Genomic DNA, 22206 nt, shown 5'->3' with positions numbered 1-22206 from the left:
GTTATTTTAAAGATAAAATATGAAATTTATACCAACATAAAATTTTAACAGGAATATTTTATGGCATCATTAATAATTCAATTTTAGCATAAATTTATAAAGATTCAGTATAATTAAACAATTAAACAATATAAATAGTATAAAATGTGAAATTTAATTTAATAATATAAATTATAGATATAAATAAAATTATTATTTAAGTTTAAGAATTTTTTTGGATGATTTTGATTTTTGATTTGGGGTAAAGGATGAGAAGTAAAAATTTAAGGGGAAAATAAATAGTTTTAGGAGTTTGGAGGAGTAAAATTTTGAGGAAGAAATATTCAAGAAAAATTTAGGGGAAAATGGGTTTGGGGTAGAGTGTGGTTGGGATGGGAGAGGAGTAAAAGTTTTAGGGGAAAAGTGGGAGGGAGTAAAAATTTTAGGGAAAAGTAAATAGGGGAGTAACTTTTGGGGAGAAAATATTCAAAAAAAAGATAGGGAGAAAATGGGTTTGGGGGTAGAGGAGTAAAAAAATTTGTGAGGAAAGTGAGAGGGAGTAAAAATATTGGAGGAAAAGTAAATAGGGAAGTAAATTTTGGGAAGAAAATATTCAAAAAAAAATTGGGAGAAAATTGGTTTGGGGTATAGAAGGGGTTGAGATAGGAGATGAGTAAAAATTTTGGGGGGAAAAGTAAATAAGCGAGTAAATTTTAGAGAGAAAATATTCAATAAAATTTTGGGGAAGATGATGGGTTGTGATAGGAGAGGAGTAAAAAGTTTGGGGAGAAAGTAAATAAATGAGTAAATTTTGGGGAGAAAATATTTTTAAAAAAAATTAAGGGGGAGAATGGGTTTAGGGTAGAGGAAGGGAGGTTGGGGTGAGTAAAAGTTTTGGGAGAAGTGGGAGGGAGTAAAAATTTTGAGGAAAAAGTAAAAAGATTTGAAGGTTTGGGGTAAAAATGTAAAATTTTACAATTTGGTATTTGGTTTATTTGAATTATTCGAGTTATTCGAATTTAAAAACTTAACTCGATTCGAACTCAAAATTTGAAAAAAAAATTAGAGTTGACTCGATTAACTCGAAATTTGATTTTTTCGAGTCGAATTGAGTTTTACTCACTCCTATATATCGATATCTGTCAGTCCAGTTTTCATCTTACTAGAGGCTACACTATGAGTGTTTTCATATCATACGATACAACGGGTCTCAACCTCATGGTCTTACACTTAATTTCATATCGTGATTTGTCAATCTAACTACCCTACCAGAAGCATCACAGAAGGACGTTGCTCAGCATCCACTTACCTAGATTTGTTCACATTTCTGACTGATTCATACTTTTCATATATCAAACTTTACCCGCATGCTTACTAATCAACTTCTTTTCAATAGAACTTTATACATATAATCACAACACATATCTCATCTTTACTATACTCATACACTTGCCAATTATCATAGATATCATCATCTTTTATATATATATATGCTTCTACTTGAACATTTCACATATAAGAGTCGGGGTAGAGACTCACCTGATATTCACCTGCAGTAGTTCGAAGTTCCAGACTCAGACATCCTTTTCGAACCAGCAACAACAACTGCTAAAGAACATAGATTCACTATTACAACTCTTATACATACAATTTACTTATCATCTCAATCACTGACAACCTCATGCAAAGCCTTGTACTTAAAGCTTTACTGCTCATATACCACATACAGACTCACTCTTTCAAAACACCTAACATGCAAAGTTGTAATACTTACTCAAAGATGGAATGACCATTGATTAAACCAAGAAACTTAGCTTCTAGCTTAAGGAGGAAAAGATGATATTGGACTAAAGAGAAAGAATCACAAAGCAGCATATTCAAGAGAGAAAAACCTTTTTAAAGAACCCTTCTCACGCATATAAATATGACCCATCCTACTTAGTGGAATTTAACAAGTGTCACATATTTTAGAATTTGTCTTTCTTAATGACCTACAGATTTCAAGAGAAACATAAATGAAAATCCTACATTATAGATATCAGACCAGTCTATCCAGTTGGTTCCTAACTAGGTTACTTTACAACCTAATTAGCACAATATTTAAGACAAATATGGCGTATTATACTTTTAGCGTTAACTCATACCATAATTACTTTTCCACTTAACAAAATATTTATCTGAAATAACAAAATAATTTGAAATAAAATCTTCACTTACTTATACGACAGTTACTATATGCCTACACATGTTCTCCAAAAAAGGAAATTGGGTAGATTACACTTCGCCAAACAGATTGTTTCACTAGAATACGCCTAAATCTTGGACCCGCTAGACTTGGGATGTGACAAGAATGACCAATTTGCTCTTTAATCTAATGTACATGGACTATTTTACCCATTTTTTAGTAGAGGGTAAAATGCAATTTGAGTTCTCATACAAGGGCCTCCATGGTACTTTATCTAATCCTACTCATTCTTTAATTCCACATCACTTGCATTAATTTTTTTTGAAAAAGTCAAATAATCACTTAACAACACAAATAGATGGAATTTTTAACATAATGGTCAGTTTGCATTTTTTTTTCTAACATACATAGCCTTAGTTATCTTTTTTTTAGAAAGGACAAAATGCAATTTAACTCGTGGTACAAATGTTTACATGGTACTTTTACCTACAAATTTGCTATTTAATGGTTAATATTCATACTTGTTCTACAATATTATAGTTATAAATTTGAAATTGAATTTTATCTTTTTTGAAAAGAAAATACTAGTAATAGGAGTCATGAACAACAATAATACAAAGACATAGCACATAGTACAAACGATAAATAAATTATTACAAACTAATGTGCAAATGTCATGTCTTCAAAGTAATCTTTAAAAAGAAAAAGAGAATGACAAACTGACAATAATTGCAACATTGAAATAATTCAGAAACAAACTAAAGATGTATCAACTTGATCAAATCGCTGAAATTTGCATCATAGCCTCGTCATCATCAAATCAACCCAACGATGAACAATGATCAACCAAAAAAAGATTGCCGAAAGCCTCAAGAGACCCACCACATCAATGGTGCACAAAAGGCTAAGTCTCAAATGGTTTATCATTCTCCTTATCATCTCGAATCTATTACCATTACTATGATCTATCATGATAAAACCCTTCGAGAGCGAATCCTAATAAATTTGGTGGCACTTTTACATATACATTAGAATATGACTAAAAATTAAAAATAAAAATAAAATCACTTTTACTTTTAAAGAAAACAGAGTAAACAAAACAAAAACCAAAAAAATAAAACCATGAAACTATAGAAAAAATCCCGATAATAAGAATTGAAATTAAAAAAAAAAACTATGAAAAAGAATGTCGGAGAAACCGTGACCAGCCCAAAGGCCGACAACGTTGCGGATAGGATTTTTGAATGAGAGGAATGATGAAATTGAATTTTATGGTAATCTATAATGTCTAATCCGCAAAAACACTATTCATTGCCATTCTAACATTTCACTCACTTGTTTTATTAAGTATACTCTTTTTGTTCTAATTAAGTCGTTTAAGTAATATCCTTAATAAATTTTATAAGCTTTGAGTTATATTATTTAAAATATTTTAATTAATTAATTTTTATAAAATATGTTTATAAATATATTTTGTTCTAATTTTTATTGTTATTATTATTATTAATAAATGAGACACACTTTAAATATAATTAAAAAATATATATTTTGAAACTCAGTTTTAATTTTTGCTTCTGTACCTTCTTTTATAATAATATATATATTTAAAAAATCGTGTGATGATATTTGATTGATAAGTTAAGAAACATAAAACCGATAATAAATAGTTGATGACATAAGTTGTATTGGTTGCAATTTTGAGCCATTTATATATCTTGATTATCATATGATGTTTAATATCCGTGTTGAATCCTCAAACAACCACAAAAATTTTGGTTATATTTTCAGCTATTTATGTAAAATTATATTTGATTGACAGTTTATAAAATTCGTAGTTATAAGGTAATAAATTTTTATCCTATAATTATAATTATATTTCATTGACAGGTTAAGAAATATGACACGGATAATAATTAATCAATAATAATATATTGTCTTAGTTGCAATTTTAAACCCTTTATACATCATGATATTTATTACCGGTGTTGATTAATGAGATCATTTTTTAAAAAGTAATTATACAATTTTATATATTATCAATAAAATGAATATAATTATCATTATCGATTGATGTGTCGTTTGATGTGTTAACTGTTAGTACATGCCAATAAAACAAATATAATCATGAGTTTAAATTTTATATATTTAAATATTTTATTAATGTAATTGTACATCATTATTAAAAGTTGTAAATAAATTCTAATTAAAAATGATAAAAAAATTTTAGAATTCAAAAAATTAACTTAAAACTCAATGCTCCCTATCAAGGGTGAATCTAGCGGGGGTTGAGAAGGGCCGACCTCCTAAAATGTAAAATTTTTCAGATTTTTTAAATTTTTTAAAATTTTAAATTAATAAAAGTAAAATTGTACTTTACCCACTTAAAATGATAAAATTTTAATTTAATCCTTTAAAAATTGTATTTTTACTATCTTAAAAATTACAATTTAATTTTGGTCCCTTAAAATAAATTTTTGGCTTCGCCCCTATTCCCTATATTCTTTTACATTATATATATAATTCTTGAGCATTAAGGAAATTCAGGGAGAAAACATTTTTAATGCATAATTGTTGTAATTTTAATACAGACATGAACATATAATTAGAGTTTTTTTCAAAGTTAATATAAACTTAAATTTCTATTTTCAAAATACATCATTATTTTCGAAATATATGCATGACTGATGATGTTTTATTAGAGTAATGAGTAAACTATTGAAGTAGTCACTTTTGTTTCCCTCATGTTATATTTTAGTCACTTTTGTTTGAAATGTTACGTTTTAGTTACTTATTTTAACGTGTTATAACATTTTAGTCATTGTGTCGTTCATTGCCATTAACGATGTAACGGGTAAGCTGACATGACACGCTAAATATCATTTAAAACAAAAAATTTAGGTTAAATTATATAATTGGTCCCCATATTTTTTTTTGTTTTGAGTAATTTAATTTTTTCTTTTATGTTCTTTTAGTTTTCCATTTTTTCTTTTTTTTCATTATCTTCTACTTCACCCTCTATTTTCCTCCTTTAAATTGCTTAAAACGAAAAAAATATAGGCACAAATTATAATTTAATCTAAAATTTTTATTTCAAATAATGATTTAATATGCCATGTCAGCTTTCCGTTAATGACTAAAATATTACAACACGACAACGTAAGTAACAAAAGCGTAAAATTTCGACCAAAATATCAGCAATTATTTTGGTAGGTTACTTAGGGTAAAATATTTGGGCAGACAATTTCTCCGAATAATAACTCAATCACATATTTAAGTTGAATTGTACATGTGTGACATAGGAAAAATAGCAAAATATGATAAACCTAAAGTAATTTTTACGTACTTTAGAGTCCTTAGAGCTTTTGATTTTAATTTCGATAAAGATATTAAATATCTAAACTTTCAAATATATATTTTCACGATTTAAATAATAGTTTTAAGAAATGAGCCACCTGTTTTAAAAATCTCTTCGCTCCAACTGAATCGGGTTTTGCCATTGCCCCAGACTTGAAATTTCCAAAATTCGCTTCGCTTTTCATTTTGATTCTCCAAGCAAAGAGCTCACTGATTCCCTCTTCCTCTCTCTCTTTTATTTGGTTCATTGCGTTAGGGTTTTTTTTTTTTTAAATGAAGTCTTCGTTTGGTAAACTTCGAAGATTTGCTCTCCACAAGAACGATGGCAAGGATAAATTAGATTTTTTATCAGCGGCTCATTTGGATGAGCTCGCTCAAGCAGCTCAGGTACTTTTCCTCTATATTATTTCCTTTTTATCCTCTCTTTTTAAAGTTATGCTTTGGCTTTGGTTTGATTTAAGTGCAGATTAAAGTTACTTTTCGAGTTGGGAAATTAATTGGATACTCTTGTTTCAATTTTTCAAAGTGTAGAAATGGGTTTTGATATTATTTCAACTGTAATTAAATTAGGGTTGGATCGGGTTCGGTTGAGTGAAGCGATTTTCTAATGCCGTAATTTCGGAGATTTTAGAAACGTATATTTGGAGAATTATTGCTTTGGGAGAACTGTAGAAATTTGAATAATTTAAGTTTCAAATACTCTAAATTATGAATCTTTATTATTATTATTGGTATTTTGTAAATCAGATTAGTCTAAATCCTGTATAGTTCAACGTTAAGAAAATCTGAAATGCTTAAGGGTACGAGAGAATTTAAATCCGGATAAGAATATCTACGGGGAAGTTGTAGGCTTCTATGTTTAATGATATTTTACGAGCCCTTAGATTCATAATAGATGGTTTTAATATCTTAATTTTGATAATGAGGTAGAAAATAATGGAGTACTAGATTCCAATATGAAAGAAAACTCTTAAACTTTAGCTGTGAAATATGATAGCATTACGCTTTTGTATTGCTATAGGACAGCTAACATCCTCTTCCTCTAAATGACTAATGCTTCTTGGAGATTGTCTTTAGTCAATTTGAAAGATTAATAATTAGATTTTTTTTTTCATTTGAATGCATTTACAGGATATGCAGGAGATGAGAAATTGCTATGACAGCTTACTTTTGGCAGCTGCAGCAACAACTAACAGTGCATATGGTAAACATGTTATGTGTTATATTGTCATACATATTGATTCCTAGGTATCACTGTGTTTTGTCATCCTGTGTGTTTCTAAATGGTTGGCTATGGCAATTACATGTTTCTAGCCAAAAGGAATTGTTAATTTTGAAGAAAATGCTTCAATATGAGCTTTTGTGTGGTCATGACATGTTTGCCAATGTGGAATCCATATGAATCTATAGAAACATAAGTTGCACACAAAAGAATCTTACTCTTACCCTGTAGCACAATCTAGAGGCCACCTTACTCAAGCTGTTAGATTACAGTAAAATCAGAGAAACTTAAGCTTTATGAAACATCGTGTTGAATGAATCTGCCTTTGACGAGATTTTTATTCAGAATTCTCAGAATCACTGCAAGAAATGGGCTCCTGTCTGCAAGAAAAAAGACTGCTACCTGATGATGAAGAAAGCCGTAAGTAGAGTCCTCTGCTTACCTAAGTTGCTTGTGCTGTTAGATCATTAATAGACACCTATGTTGTGTGTGATTTAACCTGGAACTTGAAAAGCTAAACCAATTTAAGGAATTGACCATTTCATTTGAAATATTCCTATTTTGTTAAATGAGGCTGCAGATCGCGCCTAGCAATAGAACCTCCAATTAGTTCAAGTAACATCTGAAACAACTTGTTCTAGTCTAACCTTAATGCTTTCATTATGTACTTATATTCATTGGTATCCCCTCCCAATTTGCATGTGGACATTTACATGCCTTTATATCCCCCTTCCGGAAAAAAACAAGAACGAAATGGGTCAGAATTTCTACTTGAACGTAGCAACTTTTAGTGGGCAGTGCATACAATGATGTTCCCCAGTCAATGTCTTAGGCTTCATGCCTTTCATTAAATTCTTATTCTTTCAATGTTTGATTTCTCTTGCATAAAAATACTTATCCTGCATCTGGGAAACAATTTCATCAAGTAACTATGCACTTGCAAGCTTCTGTATAGTCTGTTACCTTCTTTTTGGTGGAATGGCAAGGGAGTGTCAGAAGATGGTTTCCCTGGCCCAAGTTATTGTGGTATAGTGGTTCTACTGTAATTACATTGCACTTATTTGCAGGTAGGATCCTGTTAATGTTGGGGAACTTGCAGTTTGAACTCCGGAAACTTGTGGATAACTATGTGAGTTTTAATCTTATTTGTAACTTGAACAAAATAAACATCTTGCAATTTGTTAAATGTTGCCTTTTCCGATAATCCTTTGTTTCGCCATATTGATGCTCTCTGTGCTTCAGCGCTCCCATATATTGCTGACAATTACAAATCCGTCTGAGTCACTTCTAAATGAGCTTAGGACTGTTGAGGTTTGTTCATTTGAATCTCTATTGTTTAATCAAGAAATCAGGAATTTTCAACATTATTTCTTCTATGCCAATGATAATAATTTTACCTTCGTACATATTCTGTTACAACTATCATGCTTAGTGGCCTTTCTCTTGTTTGCTGATGCAGGATATGAAGCGACAGTGTGATGAGAAAAGGTCCATCACATTTTCTCTGCGTACTTTTTTTGATTTGGTTATGTAAGTTGTTTTCTGAACCTGGTTCATGATCTTCAGAAATGTCTATGAATACATGGTGACACAACAGAAGGAAAAAGGAAAGTCCAAAGGTGGAAAAGGGGAAACTTTCACTTTGCAACAGTTGCAAACAGCTCGTGAAGAATATGTTGAAGTGGCAACCCTTTGTGTTTTCCGATTGAAATCTCTGAAGCAAGGTCAATCCAGAAGTCTTGTAACACAAGCTGCTCGCTACCATGCAGCTCAGGTTTCTGAATTTATTTTCACAAGTTTCAAATGTCAGTGGCTTCTGCCTTATCATTAAGTTCAATGCAGATAACCTCCTCCCCTCTTTTCATTTCTCTTTCTTGTGTGGGTGCAGTTGAATTTCTTTAGGAAAGGACTTAAATCACTTGAGGCAATTGAACCTCATGTTAGGCAAGTTACAGAACAGCATCACATTGATTACCAATTCTGTGGCCTTGAAGATGATGATGGGGAAGATGGTGAGATTGCCTATGACCCAAACAAGGATGTGGAATTAAAATTTGACAATAGAGCTAATGAGAAGGAGTTTGATGTTACTTCTGCATCAAGGAATTCAATGGAGGTCAGGTTCTTATGCTATTGCAAATTTATTAATTCATTTTTGAAGCTATTATTGTTGTAAGCTAGAGTTGCACCTTTAAACATAAAGACTTGGACAAATGAGGTCCAAAACTTGTCATATTTCACTTTCTCCTTATCCCTTATTTTTTCTCCATTTTTAACTACTAGTAGGATTGGTTTCTTTGGCCAGAATTCCATACAAATAATAGTTTATTTTGGTCAGTTTAGTGGTTCGATTCATTCTAGTTATAGCGGATGGGGATGATGCCATTTTTTTTTATGATATTGTACATTGATCTTTTATCATGATCCATTTGTGTGTTTGAGTGTTGACACCTTCCTTTTATTCCTAAAATATAGTGGTTTATTCTCCAGGTAGATGAAGTAAGTACTTCATTTCCCCAAACTTTGAAGATGGAAAATGCAGAGGTAAATCTCCATTGGTACAATTGTCATTTTTGGCCCTATTTCGAAAAACAGGCATTCAAAGTATATATTTTATTATTTTCTAAATTAGAGCTGTTTCCTGAATCTCTATTAGTACATTTGTCAAGTTTGCTGCTCATGTTATGTGGTTTTTTGATGTATATATTTTTATTATTTTCTGCCATTTGCCTTAGGCAAACCCGGTGAAAAGCCATGGGGATTTCCAGGTCTCAAGTAGGGATCATAGAGTGAGTAGCCATTCAGCCCCCATATTTCCAGAAAGGAAGCTTGATCCTGCTGAAAGAGTAAAACAGATGCGTCAGTCATCTACAAGAACGTCCAACACATATGTTCTTCCAACACCAAATGATTCAACATGTGCAGTTTCTTCAAGAACAAACAGCTCCATTTCGCACACAAAACCTACAAATGTGGCTGGGCATCCACACAATACATGGCATTCTTCCCCGCTAGAGCAAAAGAATCGTGAGAAAGATTCTGGCGATGGTCAACCATCAGAGTTTACCATCTTGAATTCTGAGTCAGGTCTCAAGGAGAACAGCAGTAGTAATAGTACCTCTACACAACTACCCCCTCCTTTGTCTGAAGGACGAGAATCTACCCAGTTGGATTCCACTGAAGCCAAAAAAATAAAAAGAAAAGCTGTTTCTGGTCCATTAACTAGTAAACAATTGTCAACAAAGCCTATTTTATCGGCAACCAGTTCCATTCCATCAGCTGAACTTCCTCATTTAGCTTCTGCAGTTTTTTCTCATTTAACAATTCCTCGATCATTATCACCTCCCAGAGTATCCCCAAGTGCATCACCTCCCCTTGTTTCTTCACCCAGATTAAATGAGCTTCATGAGCTTCCAAGGCCGCCTAATAGTTCAGCTGCTAAGTCAGCAAAATCCCCTTCCTTGGTTGGTCACTCTGCTTCTCTAATCTCGAGAAATCAAGAGCTTTCTGCAAGTAATATTTCTCCACTGGCAGTAAGTGGAGCATCTCGTCTACCTACTCCACCTTTGATAGTACCGCGAAGTTTCTCTATGCCAACTGGAAATCAAAGAGCAACGTTTTCCAGGCTTTTGGAGGCTCCACAAGTTCCAGATAAGGATGAAGTTGCATTGCCTTCGTCAATGCCCACTAAACCAATACCCAGTGTTTCTGAAGTGGCATCTCATTCTGGCCAAATCAGAGGTATTTCCAGTCTTCTGGAGGCTCCATTACCTTTTTTTATGCAAGTTGGCATTTTTATTTCCTTCCTTTTTTTATCTGCCAAAAGTCTAGTTGTCATGTTTTATGATTGGGAGGGAAAAGGTTTGTCAAGTAGGGTATTTGATTACTATTTGTGACAAAATAATGTTGGAGTGTATGCAGGTGGGAGCTGAGAAAGCTGATTCATTTTGAATCTTTAACCAGAAAGTTGGAATAGATGAAGTTTGGTGTGCAAATATGAGGTTTATCGACATGGTTAGCTAAGTTTCTCATGCCAAATCTTGGTTAGGCTGGCAGGCATATCTATTTGTTGAGAACTAATGATAGGAAGTGCACAAGATTGGAGTGATTGTTTGTTGTTGCATACCACGTATATTGTCCACTGTTCACATAAGGAAATTGTGTTTTTTGTTGTTTGATATACGCCGCCATGGAAGCCACCCAAAGTGAAAAAAGGATTTGGCATTTGCATTAGATAAGCCACCCAGAACCAAGTGAAACAATTTTGCTTCTCAAATACTGGCTCTGGACGGCTGCTATGTAATGCCATGCAATTTGTCCCTTGTAGCATATGTTGTTATACTGGAATTGGATTGGTTTTGTATCATCCACCACCCAACCAACCTGGAAACTACTTTTTCTCTCTGTCCAATACAAACTTCTAATTTGGTTAACTTAACTGTGTAAATTTGGTTTTTGGAAAGAGTAAATTAAAGCTGAAACGTATATATTTTACTTTTAAGGCAATGACGGGAGTAATAATTGGTACGAAAATGGTGGGTATTGTTTAACTAAGGTAAAGGCTTAATGCATCTTCATTAAATCCTAGAGACTCAAAGATTTCTATGTTAATGAATGGAAACAGAACATTCGGCAGAAGCCTTAGTTTGGAATGCACAAAGGTTAATGAAGTTGGTAAACAAACATGGATTTGCCGAGTGGCTTGCCATTGTCCTTTTGATAGTACTATCATATGTTGTGTACTGTATTTTGTATGGCACTTTTCTAAAAACTTTGTTGGATCTCGGGCGGTCACCTTGCCTGATCTTTTCTTTAATGCCAGCTAGCCTGGCCAAGTGTATCTTCACCTTGTTAAAAACGTTTGTACCTCACAAGAAGTTTCACCAAAAACTTGTTTAAGGATGGTTATCTTTTCAACGTATGCACACGCTTTGGTGTTAATGGAATCTATACAGATTGTCTAGTTTAAGTTTAGGGTTGTAAATAAACAGAATGATCGGTGAACAATTCATAAGCATTTCAATTTTTATTTGTTTATTTTTTTCTCAAAATAAATAAAATTTTGAGACTCGTTAATTAAATGAATTGAACACAAAGAAAGCGTGTTTAATTCATTTATGCTCATGAATATGTTCAAGCTTAAAAATAAATAAACATGAGCAAAGGTCATTTGTTCAAGTTTGGTACCATTTGTTCAAGGATAGTAGATCAACATTTGTAATCCTTCCCTTTTCCTTTTGGGTTTAGCCTAATGAAAATAGACTTCTCCTTTTCTTCTTCCCAGTTTTTTTTTTCTATTTCGAATCATTTTGAGTTTCTGGCAATCATTGTTTATTTTCCCCTCTTACATATATTTTTATCCTTTCCTCATCATTTCCCTCTGGTTAGGGGTAATTGATTGGAACTCTTTAAAGATTTGAAGCGTGAAGTTTTTTTCCTTCTCAGTTGGCACATGACAATGCAAGAAAAGGGGATGTACTAGAGAGGTTGTTTTTTCTCAGGTTTGGTTGTTGCTTTTCTCCAATGTGGCTTTATTGGTTGAAGTAACACCATTTTATATTCCCTTAACTCCCCATCTTTTGATTCCATGATTCATCATAGAGGAAGGAACCTTAATGGTTCCTCATTTTGGTTCAATACTACTTTTAAGTGTCTTGCATGCAACAATCCCCTACTATCTGCTGTTAAACCTTTCCGTTCACTCCCCTCAACTTATTTATCTACCAAGACGAACAGGAGCCTAATAAGAGATTGAAGCTGGTCAGAGAGTAGTAATTCAAAAGATTCATCAAATGAAGAGAGCTTTATGCAATATTCTATAAAAAGTGAAACTTTATTCGTTAAATAATGGGGACGTTAGAAGAGGTTTTGTTATCTTATTTGACTAATATGATCTTACTATTAGCAGGGTGCATTAGAGCCCTTGTTGCTCACATACATGACTTCAGATAGTTCTTTGTGTGGTTTCTCCAAAGATTGGTGAAAAGAGTTTGAAATTTACATGGCCATTTGACGGTCTCCTTCAGGAATGGTGACTTCTAATTTATTAAGGTTCATCAACGTTTCTAACATCCATTTATCCACAAGAAGGGCCCTGGGCACTTGATGAGTAGTTACTAAGGACTACTAGATGGGCCCCTAAAATCTCACCTAATTTGGACCTTTTTTGGGCTATTTATATGGCCATGTGATAGAGCCTAGATCGTTTGGTTCCAGAGATAGCCGTGTGACTATCTTACATGCCCGTGTGCAACCTCGCATGCCCGTATGCTTGGACCATGTACCTTTCGAAATAATTTCTCACGGCCGTGTCATAGGCCGTGTGCTAGCCTGTGTAACATTTGATGTTGAGACACACGGCCATGTCGCAGGCCGTGTGTCAGCCCGTGTGAAAACTACACCTTTACTTTTTTGAAACGCGTTTAGGGTACACGCTTGTGTAGGTTGCCCGTGTGTATCACACGGTCGTGTGACAGCCTATGTCCCAAGTCGTGTGTGCCCAATAATGACCAAATTCATACTCATTTTTCTCCCAAATGCTTAGGTACCTAAACCAACTTTCAACACAAGATTATAAGACTTAAAAATACGTTTCAATGACACTCAAGGGATGCTAAAACAATCAATTCAAGACCAAACCAATGTGTCATCAATGAAACCCCATTTCAAATGCATATAAATCCATCATCAAGCTAAACTTTCAAACCATAAATGAATACCATTACTAATACCAAAACTTATCAATTCATGCTTGATTATCATCATCTATTCATGCCTTAATTAGAATTAAACATGCAAGTCTCAATAACTACTTAGTACAACAACAATTCAAGAACATCAAACTATCAGATATGAGTTTAAAACCATCACCAAACATTCACTATTAGCCTATTACAATTTTTTAGGCCATTACATAATTCAATTGACTTACTATGTGTAACAGCCTGATTTTAGGGTTAGTCGGAACAGTGGTTTCGGGACCACAATCCGAGGTCAAAATAATTATTTTATTATTTTATTAATGTTTACAGTATGATAGAATATTCGTGTGAAAATTTCTTAAATAAATTTTACCGTTTGAGTGGTTAATTCGATAAAAAGGATTAAATCGCATAAAGCATAAAACTTGTGTTCTATTAGCTAAAAGTGTCAAATAGCTATAGAACATTAAAGTAAAGGTACTTATGTGATAATTAATCCAATTGTGAGTTAGTGGATGATATTTTGTTGGACATTTGTGTAAATTTGATTAATTTTAAAGGTTAATTTAGTAAAAAGGTAAATAATGATAATAAATAAAATAAAACCAAATTTCATCTTTCTATTCATCATCTTCCACCGAAAATGAGAAAGATGAACAGCCATGGAAGCTTCAATATTCGGCCAAGTTTTGAGCTTTATTTGGTGAGTCGTTTTTGCTCGGTTTTTAATAATTTCTACGTGTTTAAGATCGTTGCTTCATAATCTAGCTAGCCCGTACCTCCGATCTCAAAACTGTTAAAGATTTTGATAGTTTCCATTGTTGAATATATGTGTTAATTGATGTTTTATGATGAAAAATGAAATTTTGATGATAGTTTTACATGTTTGGTAAAGTGATTTTAAGTAAAAATGTCAATTTTGGACTAAATTGAGAACAATGATAAATCGTGTGGTAAAAGTGTGAATAAATGAAAAATGTAGGCTGTTATGGCAATAAAAAAATTTGGTTAGCTTGGGTTTGTGTTTAATTTCATGAAATTGTGATTTTATGTGATAAGGACTAAATTACAAATGTGAAAGTATAGGGGCAAAAGTGTAAAATTTCCCTAATGTGTAAATTGTGTTAAATTGAGTGAATTAGTGATTAAATAAGTAAATTTTGTTATTATATAGATTGAGAAAAACAAGATTTGGACCTAGAAACAGGAGAAAAACTACATATTGGATTAGTCGACCTAATTCGACGTTTCAACGAACAAGGTAAGTTTGTATGTTATATAATGTTCTTAAATTGTGTTCTAAATGTTAATTTATCATTGAATTGAATTGAATTTTGATTGGATGAGTATAAGCATGAATCGACAAAGTTACGACGTCCAAAAGTCTTGTACGAACATTAGGAATAGCTTAGGATACTGAGATGTGATTACGTGTAAGACCATGCCTTGGACATTGGCATCGTTATGAGATTCGTGTAAGACCATGTCTAGAACATTGGCATCTGTATAAGATTAGTGTAAGACTATGTTTGAGACATTGGTATCGATATGAGATTCGTGTAAGACCATAGCTGGCTTTTGGCATCGATATACGATAGCATGTAAGACCATATCTGGGATATGACATTGTACGAGTTATACGAGATTTCTGAGTATCCTTAGTGATTCTGAATGGTTCAACAGGCAAAGTCAAGACAAGAATAAAAGTGTAAACAAAATAAGTGGTACAGGTACGTACGATACTTATACGTATATTGAATGAAAGAAGATTGATAAATAGATGTGAGCTCGTGTATATTACATTGAAAGGTTTGAGTTTATGTAAGTGTTTGATTTATATAAATGCTTATTGAGGGGTATCAAATTTCACATGATGACTAAGTGGATAATTATGAAAAATCCATATGGTTATATTGATTATGAATATGTAATGAATATTGGATTGAATGTGGGATATCTTAAAGTGCTTATGCATATGTAAATGTGAATGAATTGGTGAGAATATATTAGATCTATATGAACATGGAAATGAATAAGCTTGTGAGACCCTTGGTTAGCTATGGTATGGATTCATGGTATAACGGTGAAAGCAAATGAGTAACATTGAAATTTGTAAATACTTAATATGTGTTATTTGATAAGTTTAGTATATTATCATACGAGCTTACTAAGCTGTATAGCTTACTTTGTTTTCTTTCATATGTTTGTAGTGTTTCGGAGGCTTGCTCAGGTTGGAATTCGTCAGAGATTTCATCACACTATCCAGCTATCGTTTCGATATTTCAAAAGCTTTATGATTTTGGTTATGTGGCATGTATAGGCTAGTTGGTTTATGAAGTGTATAAGTGACCTTTGGCTATTTATGCATATGTGTTTGATATGTATTTAGCCATGAGATTTGGCTTAATAATGATGTAAAGTTTAATGTGTATAAGCTATTTTCATTGTAATCACTGAATTTTGTCCGGGAATAATTTCATGTTATTTTTTAATTAATTAAAAAAATTTACATTTTGACCCCTAAACTTTTTTAAAATTACATTTTAACCCCTAAACTTTTTCAAAATTACATTTCAACCCCTAAATTTTTCAAAATTACAATTCAATCCCTAAACCATTTTAAAATTACATTCCAACCCCTAAATTTTTCAAAATTACATTTCAACCCTAAACTTTTATAAATTACATTTTAACCTCTAAACTTTATCAAAATTACATTTTAACCCCAAAAATTTTACTGAGTTTACATTTTGGTCCCTATGGCAGCAACCAAAGCAACTTGCGCCTGCAACAGGCTGCGGCCGGCCTACCCCTCCCTAGCCACCTGCAACCTGCAAAAAAGGAGAAGAAAAATCAAAATAAAAGGGGTTTTAAAACCCCCAAAATGGGCAGCCAAGGAAAGAAAGCAAAAAAAAAAAGAAAAGGAATTCCAAAAAAAAAAGAAGAAGAAAAGAGGCCACTCAAGTCCGGCCGATTGCCCCCACCGCCACCACGACCGTCGCGCCACCACCATCGTCGTTCCACCGTCGAATCCTAAACATAAAAAGCAAACAAAGAAAGAAAAAAGCAAGCAAAAGAGAAAAAAGAGAAAGAGCAAAGAAGAAAAAGAAAAGGAGAAAAGGGAAGGGAAAGAGAAGACCACCGTGCGCGCCACTGCCAGCCGTCGCCGGGCAGTAGGTCACCATCAGCGAAAACAGAGGAAGAGGTGCTGCCGAAGAAGAAGAAAAAAGAAAGAAGAAAAAGAAGGAGAAAAAGAAAAAAGGGAAAAAGAAAAAAGAAAAGAAAAAAAAGGGGAAAAACAGAAAAGTCGATTGACCCGACCCGACCTGAGTTGTAACCCGACCCGGGCTGCGACCCGACCCGCGCTCCAGCAGCCCCCAAAACAGCAGGCCTGTCCAAAAAAAAAGGAAAACAAAAAAAAACAGCAGGCCACAACAGCAGGCCCACCCTTCCAGCAGCCCAACACCAGCAGGCCAGTCCACTCCCAGCAGCCCAACAGCAGGCCTGCCAAAGAAAAACAGCAGCAGCCCAACAGCTGAAGGCCCAGCAGCAGCCCAGCATCCTGCGGCCCAGACGCAGCAGCCCAGTAGCAGCAGTAACTGGCCTACTGCCCAGCAGCAGCAATCTAGGCCCAAAAGCATAGCCCAACAGCAAAAAAAGGGGAAAATAGAAAAAAAAAAAAGAAGGAAAATGCCCAAAATTGTGCAGCCCATAACTTTGGGTTTGGTAAATTCTTGAACTTTTAATTTTGTCTAAATATTTAAATGTTGTCTCGTTTTTAATATTATTGTATATTTTTAAGTATTTTTTTATTTTGTATTTATGTTTTTTTAATTTTATTTTATTTTATTCGTTAAATTCGAACAATTTTGATGCATGAGGCCACGAACCGATTTAGCATTAAGTCATTGATTTCATCGCTATGTTGGGTGAATATCGATGGCTCGTGTTAAATACGGGACGCCTTTTTTAAAAAAAACGAAGATATTCAAAAATTCTCGTGTTTTTAAAAATAAAAAAAGGTTTCTCGTGTTTTAATAGAATCACGATTAAATATTAAGTTGAATCGATTTAACACTAATTCGATGATTTCATCGCCATGTAGGGGTGAATATCATTGATTCGTGTCAAATACGGTACCTTTTTTACAAAAAAACTAATCGTGTTTCAAAAATTTTCATATTTTCAAAATTTCTCGTGTTTCAAAAATAATAATAAAATTTCTCGTGTTTTATATTCGTTTTTAAGAAAAACATCGTGTTTCGTAATTTATCAAAATTTTTATGTTTTCAAAAAAAAATTTGTGTTTTAAAAATTTTCGTGTTTTCAAAAAAATTTCCCGTGTTTTCAAAAATTCCCGTTTTTCAAAAATTTTCTTGTTTTCAGCAAAAAAATTTCGTGTTTCAAAAATCCTCGTATTTTCAAAAATTCCGATTTTCAAAAATTTTCGTGTTTTTAAAAATTTTCATGTCTCCAAAATTCTCGTGTTTTAAAAATTTTTCGTGTTTTCAAAAAAAATAATTGTTTCAAAAATCTTCATGTTTTAAAAAAATTCTCGTATTTTGATCGGATCACGATTAACTATTAAATTGAACTTGTATTTTTGAAAATTAAGACAACGCGCGTTTAACGAGATACCAGTTTTGGGCGTCGCGAGGGTGCTAATACCTTCCTCACGCATAACCGACTCCTGAATTCTAATTTTCTCTGGATTTTCACGTAAACTTAAAATTACCTCGTTTTTAGAAAAAAAATTTAAAAAATAAACTTTTCTTCTAAAAAGAGAATTTATTAGGTGTCCGATCACACCTAGAAAAAAGATCGGTGGCGACTCCTTTTTCAAATAAAATTGAGACACTGTTTTCAAATTTTCAATAATTACTTCGACCAGTGCCCGTGCTAAAATTTTTAGGTCGCTACATTCATATTAGTTTGGTATGTAAATTTCATTGTGAAATGGTATATCTTGGTATGTTTGATTATGGTTCAAATAGCTCAATAAACATTTGGTAAGTGACATGTATATGTTTGGTTATTTGTGGCTTGACCATGAATGCAAATGTGGTGACAATGTGGCTTAAGAAATGGTATGTTTAAATATGAATTTGAAATGATACTTTGGTATGCCTTGGTTTGGTTTTAGATTGAATGATTTGGTTGGATATTTAGTTTGAATTTAAGGCATGTGATAAATGCAATTGATAGTAAGTGGTGAATGATGAATCATGTGGAGTTGGAATGCTTTGAGCTAGTTTATGGACATTTGATGAGTAGTAAAGAAATAGATATACAATGGTATGAAATGGTCATTTTTGGTTGCTTATTAGATGTGAAATTGATGTCAAAATGATGTGGTTTAGGTATGAATGTGAAAGGTGAGAAATGTGGCTTAAACCAAGTCTATTTTCGTGCCACATGGTCTGAGCACACGAACGTGTGACTCGACTGTGTGACCTCTATTACTTAGAAAATTTTTACAAGTTTCAGAAACTTTTATATGTGATCAGTTTAGTCCCGAACCTTCTCTAATGCATGTTTAAGGTCTCGTAGACCTCTAAAAGGGCCAATATGTGTATGATTGAATGATATTTATTAATGTTGGATTATTTGATTGAGAAATGAATGCTGAATGTTTTGTTTCGATCGGTAATACCTCGTAACGCTATTCCGGCGACGGACACGGGTTAGGGGTGTTACACTATGGATCCTATAACGTCATAATTAACTCAAACCAAACTTATCATGCCATATTCCTTCAAATTACCATTTCTTGATTGAACTCGGGATGAAACATGCATACTTCATTCACAACATCAATTGCCCAACGCACACGCATTTCAAATACTATGAATCATTACAAAACGTAACCAGATGTTCCTATTACATGCCATATAAGCCAAGATAAATTCAAGGGTTACCAAATGATTCCCCGGATAGTGTGATTTCTTCGTGCCGATTCGATCTCCTGATCCACAAAATGTATCTATTAGGAAACAAAACTAATTCACGAGTAAGCTTTTATAAAGCTTAGTAAGTTCATCGATTGAACAATAAAGCTTACTAAATTACGCATAATAATTCAATTAATAAAATTTATAAACAATGTTTCCAACAATAAAGTCCTTAACAGATTTCTTGGCGATAAGATTCTTAATAGAGTTCCTGTCAATCACAGCTCACAACAGGTGAGTAATGCTCAAAACAATAGTACAAACTAGTTTCCACAATTTAATAACATTCAGTGATCATTAAAGATAATTTTCGATGGATGATATACAGATATGAGTACACGGTTAACCATCCAACACACCAGATGCTCATAAGAGCCAGTACCATCTAGCACACCAGATGCTCATAAGAGCCAGAACCATCCAGCACACCAGGTAACACTATAATATAGCATGATAATCCATAACTAATGTAGGACCTCGACATATCCAGTGAACAGAGAATAACCAGATATCACCTTTACTACTCAGATCAATCTCGTACTGTGCATATAATAACCTATTGGCATACCAATTGTACTCTATCCTACGTTCATCGGCTTAGGAGATATTAACAGTAACCAATAGTCTATCCTACGTTCATCGGGCGTGCAAGGCCATTTTCAAGAGTTACACGGCTGTGTGACCCCTGTAGTCAAAATTTTGCAACTTTTTCTCTACTTTCTCAAATGATTTCTATTTAGTCCTGAAATATTTCTAAGGAAATTTTAATATCTTTAAGACTCGATTTAGGGAAAAATTCACATTCTTGTTGATGAATTAATATATGCTTATGATTATTTATGAAATGTATGTTAAATGTTTCTATTGGTCGGTAATACTCCGTAACTCTACTCCGATGACGGATACGGGTTTGGGGTATTACACTAATTGCCTAACAATGTACCCTCACTAGTACCACATTATAAACATAGACATCAATCATAAAAACCTAAACAAATTAGCTTCCATGCTTATAGATTTACCAAATTAACATCTATCACCAAATGCCCAAAATCATTACTTGAATTTCCTCAATTAGCCTACCATGTATGTACCAATTCAACAATTAAACTATGTATTATATTTCAAACACTTTTTTATGCTATCAAATGTCCAACCAATCAAAATACCATTAAGTATTTACATCAAAACACATATTACATATTTCAAATAACACAAAACATAACCAAATAATCATAACCTACATATACCAAAGTCATACTTACATGTCACTTATAACTGAACCAAAATGAATAATTAATCACTGAATAAGTTGTCGGATAGTGTGATATCAAAAAGCAATCCAATCAACGACTCAAATCCGACGATCTACAAGGAAGAAAAGCCAACATGAGGTAAACTTACGTAAAGCTTAGTAAGTTCATATTAAATATGAACTTTAACTTACCGTAAGTGTTGTAACTTAAACATTTCTCAACTAAATATCATAACAAGACCATGAGTTCATTATTAACGTATAGGCATCACAAGTTTCACAAGGTTAGTGAGTTCATATAAACATAACATGAAATTTCTTATCATGTCATAGAACATTACAACTGAACACATTTAAAACTTAATTCAACCATCACCTATTCAATTAACAACTCACATTTCATTTCAAATATCCATATCCAATGTCCTAATTTATACATCTATTTTCATATAACCATTTCATGTAATCATTTCATATAACCATTTCATCTAAACATTTCATTTTACCATTTCATTTACATATTTAACACATAATCATTCTGTATATCACATTTCGTTTCAATATTTCATATAAATTTCTTCATTCAATGCCTAATCCCATATAACCGTTTCATATATTCCGTTTCATTTTATACATTTAACTTTTGATGAACTAAATGAAATAATATCGGATACACGAGAACAATGCTCACATAAATTGTGCTTGTAACTGTAACTATATATGCTCACACAAGCTGTGAAATGGTCATGCTCATACGAGTTGTGAAATGGGCCTGCTCACACGAGCTGTGAGTCGAGATGTTAAACTAGACCATGCTACTCACATGAGCTCTAGAGAATCTGCAACAAATGCAGGATCTCGGCAATCGGTAGGACATCTAAAACCAGCACCCAAACTGTAATAATTCTAATGATATGTCATTTGTATCCTAAATATTCACAAGATTCATCCAGGCCACATTAAAAATCCAAATAATATAACCTTATCCATCTTATACCATTACAAGTACACATCCCTATAGTTCCAATTTTTCAGATATAGTTATCAATTAACTAATACTGTAATTTAGTCTAATTTTCTATTTATTATATATCACTAAATTTTAATCATTTCTATCGCAAATAATAATTAACATATGATTAAAAACAACAATTAATAAGTTAAATCAATGTACGAACTTACCTAATCAAAAACGATTACAAACGCGATGCCGACGACTATTCCGTTTACTTCGTTTTTTCACGATTTGTGTCTGATTGATTTATTTCTTGATTTATATAATAATTTAATTCAATTATCCAGTTCAATTATTTTTAAATACTAAAATTCATGTAATTGACTCTTTAATCAATATTTTACGCTTTTATCCTAAACATTTATCTTTTATACAATTTAATCCCTAAATTCTAAACTTTCAAATCTAAAACAATTCCCCAATTTCATGCTAGCCAAATTTTCCATTATACCAAAACAACTCATAGTTATTAAAATTTCACAAAGATTTCATGCCTAATTTAATATTATATCAATTTAATCCTTTAACTAAAAACTAATCAAAA

At 32.7% G+C, this 22206-nt stretch overlaps 1 protein-coding gene across 3 annotated transcripts; it reads left to right on the top strand.

Moving 5' to 3' along the window:
* Positions 1-5587: 5587 nt before the first annotated feature.
* On the top strand, positions 5588-11173 carry LOC107914016 (uncharacterized protein At2g33490). Of its 3 annotated transcripts, none has more exons than XM_041103066.1 (11): positions 5588-5905; positions 6650-6722; positions 7095-7160; positions 7808-7869; positions 7983-8051; positions 8200-8228; positions 8307-8514; positions 8629-8856; positions 9216-9284; positions 9476-10481; positions 10662-11173. In XM_041103066.1, exons 1-11 carry the CDS (start codon positions 5792-5794, stop codon positions 10670-10672), a joined length of 1935 nt encoding a protein of 644 aa, XP_040959000.1. In that variant the 5' UTR covers positions 5588-5791; the 3' UTR covers positions 10673-11173. The 3 variants fall into 3 exon arrangements, with proteins under 3 accessions (XP_040959000.1, XP_040958999.1, XP_016698207.2); XM_041103065.1 differs by having other exon boundaries at positions 5592-5905; positions 7086-7160; XM_016842718.2 differs by having other exon boundaries at positions 5593-5905; positions 7086-7160; positions 9231-9284.
* The last annotated feature ends 11033 nt before the right edge of the window (positions 11174-22206 follow it).

This window comes from Gossypium hirsutum, chromosome D10 (assembly GCF_007990345.1).
Source record: "Gossypium hirsutum isolate 1008001.06 chromosome D10, Gossypium_hirsutum_v2.1, whole genome shotgun sequence".
Lineage (NCBI taxonomy): Eukaryota > Viridiplantae > Streptophyta > Magnoliopsida > Malvales > Malvaceae > Gossypium > Gossypium hirsutum.
The sequence above is the reverse complement of the archived record's forward strand: the minus strand, read 5'-3'. Positions and strand labels throughout refer to the sequence as shown.

Coding starts and splice junctions, on each gene's coding strand:
- LOC107914016 (XM_041103065.1), top strand. CDS start 5,792: ATGAAGTCTTCGTTTGGTAAACTTCGAAGATTTGCTCTCCACAAGAAC. Junction 7,161..7,807: donor ACCTGATGATGAAGAAAGCC/GTAAGTAGAGTC, acceptor ACTTATTTGCAG/GTAGGATCCTGTTAATGTTG. Junction 8,229..8,306: donor CGACAGTGTGATGAGAAAAG/GTCCATCACATT, acceptor CATGATCTTCAG/AAATGTCTATGAATACATGG.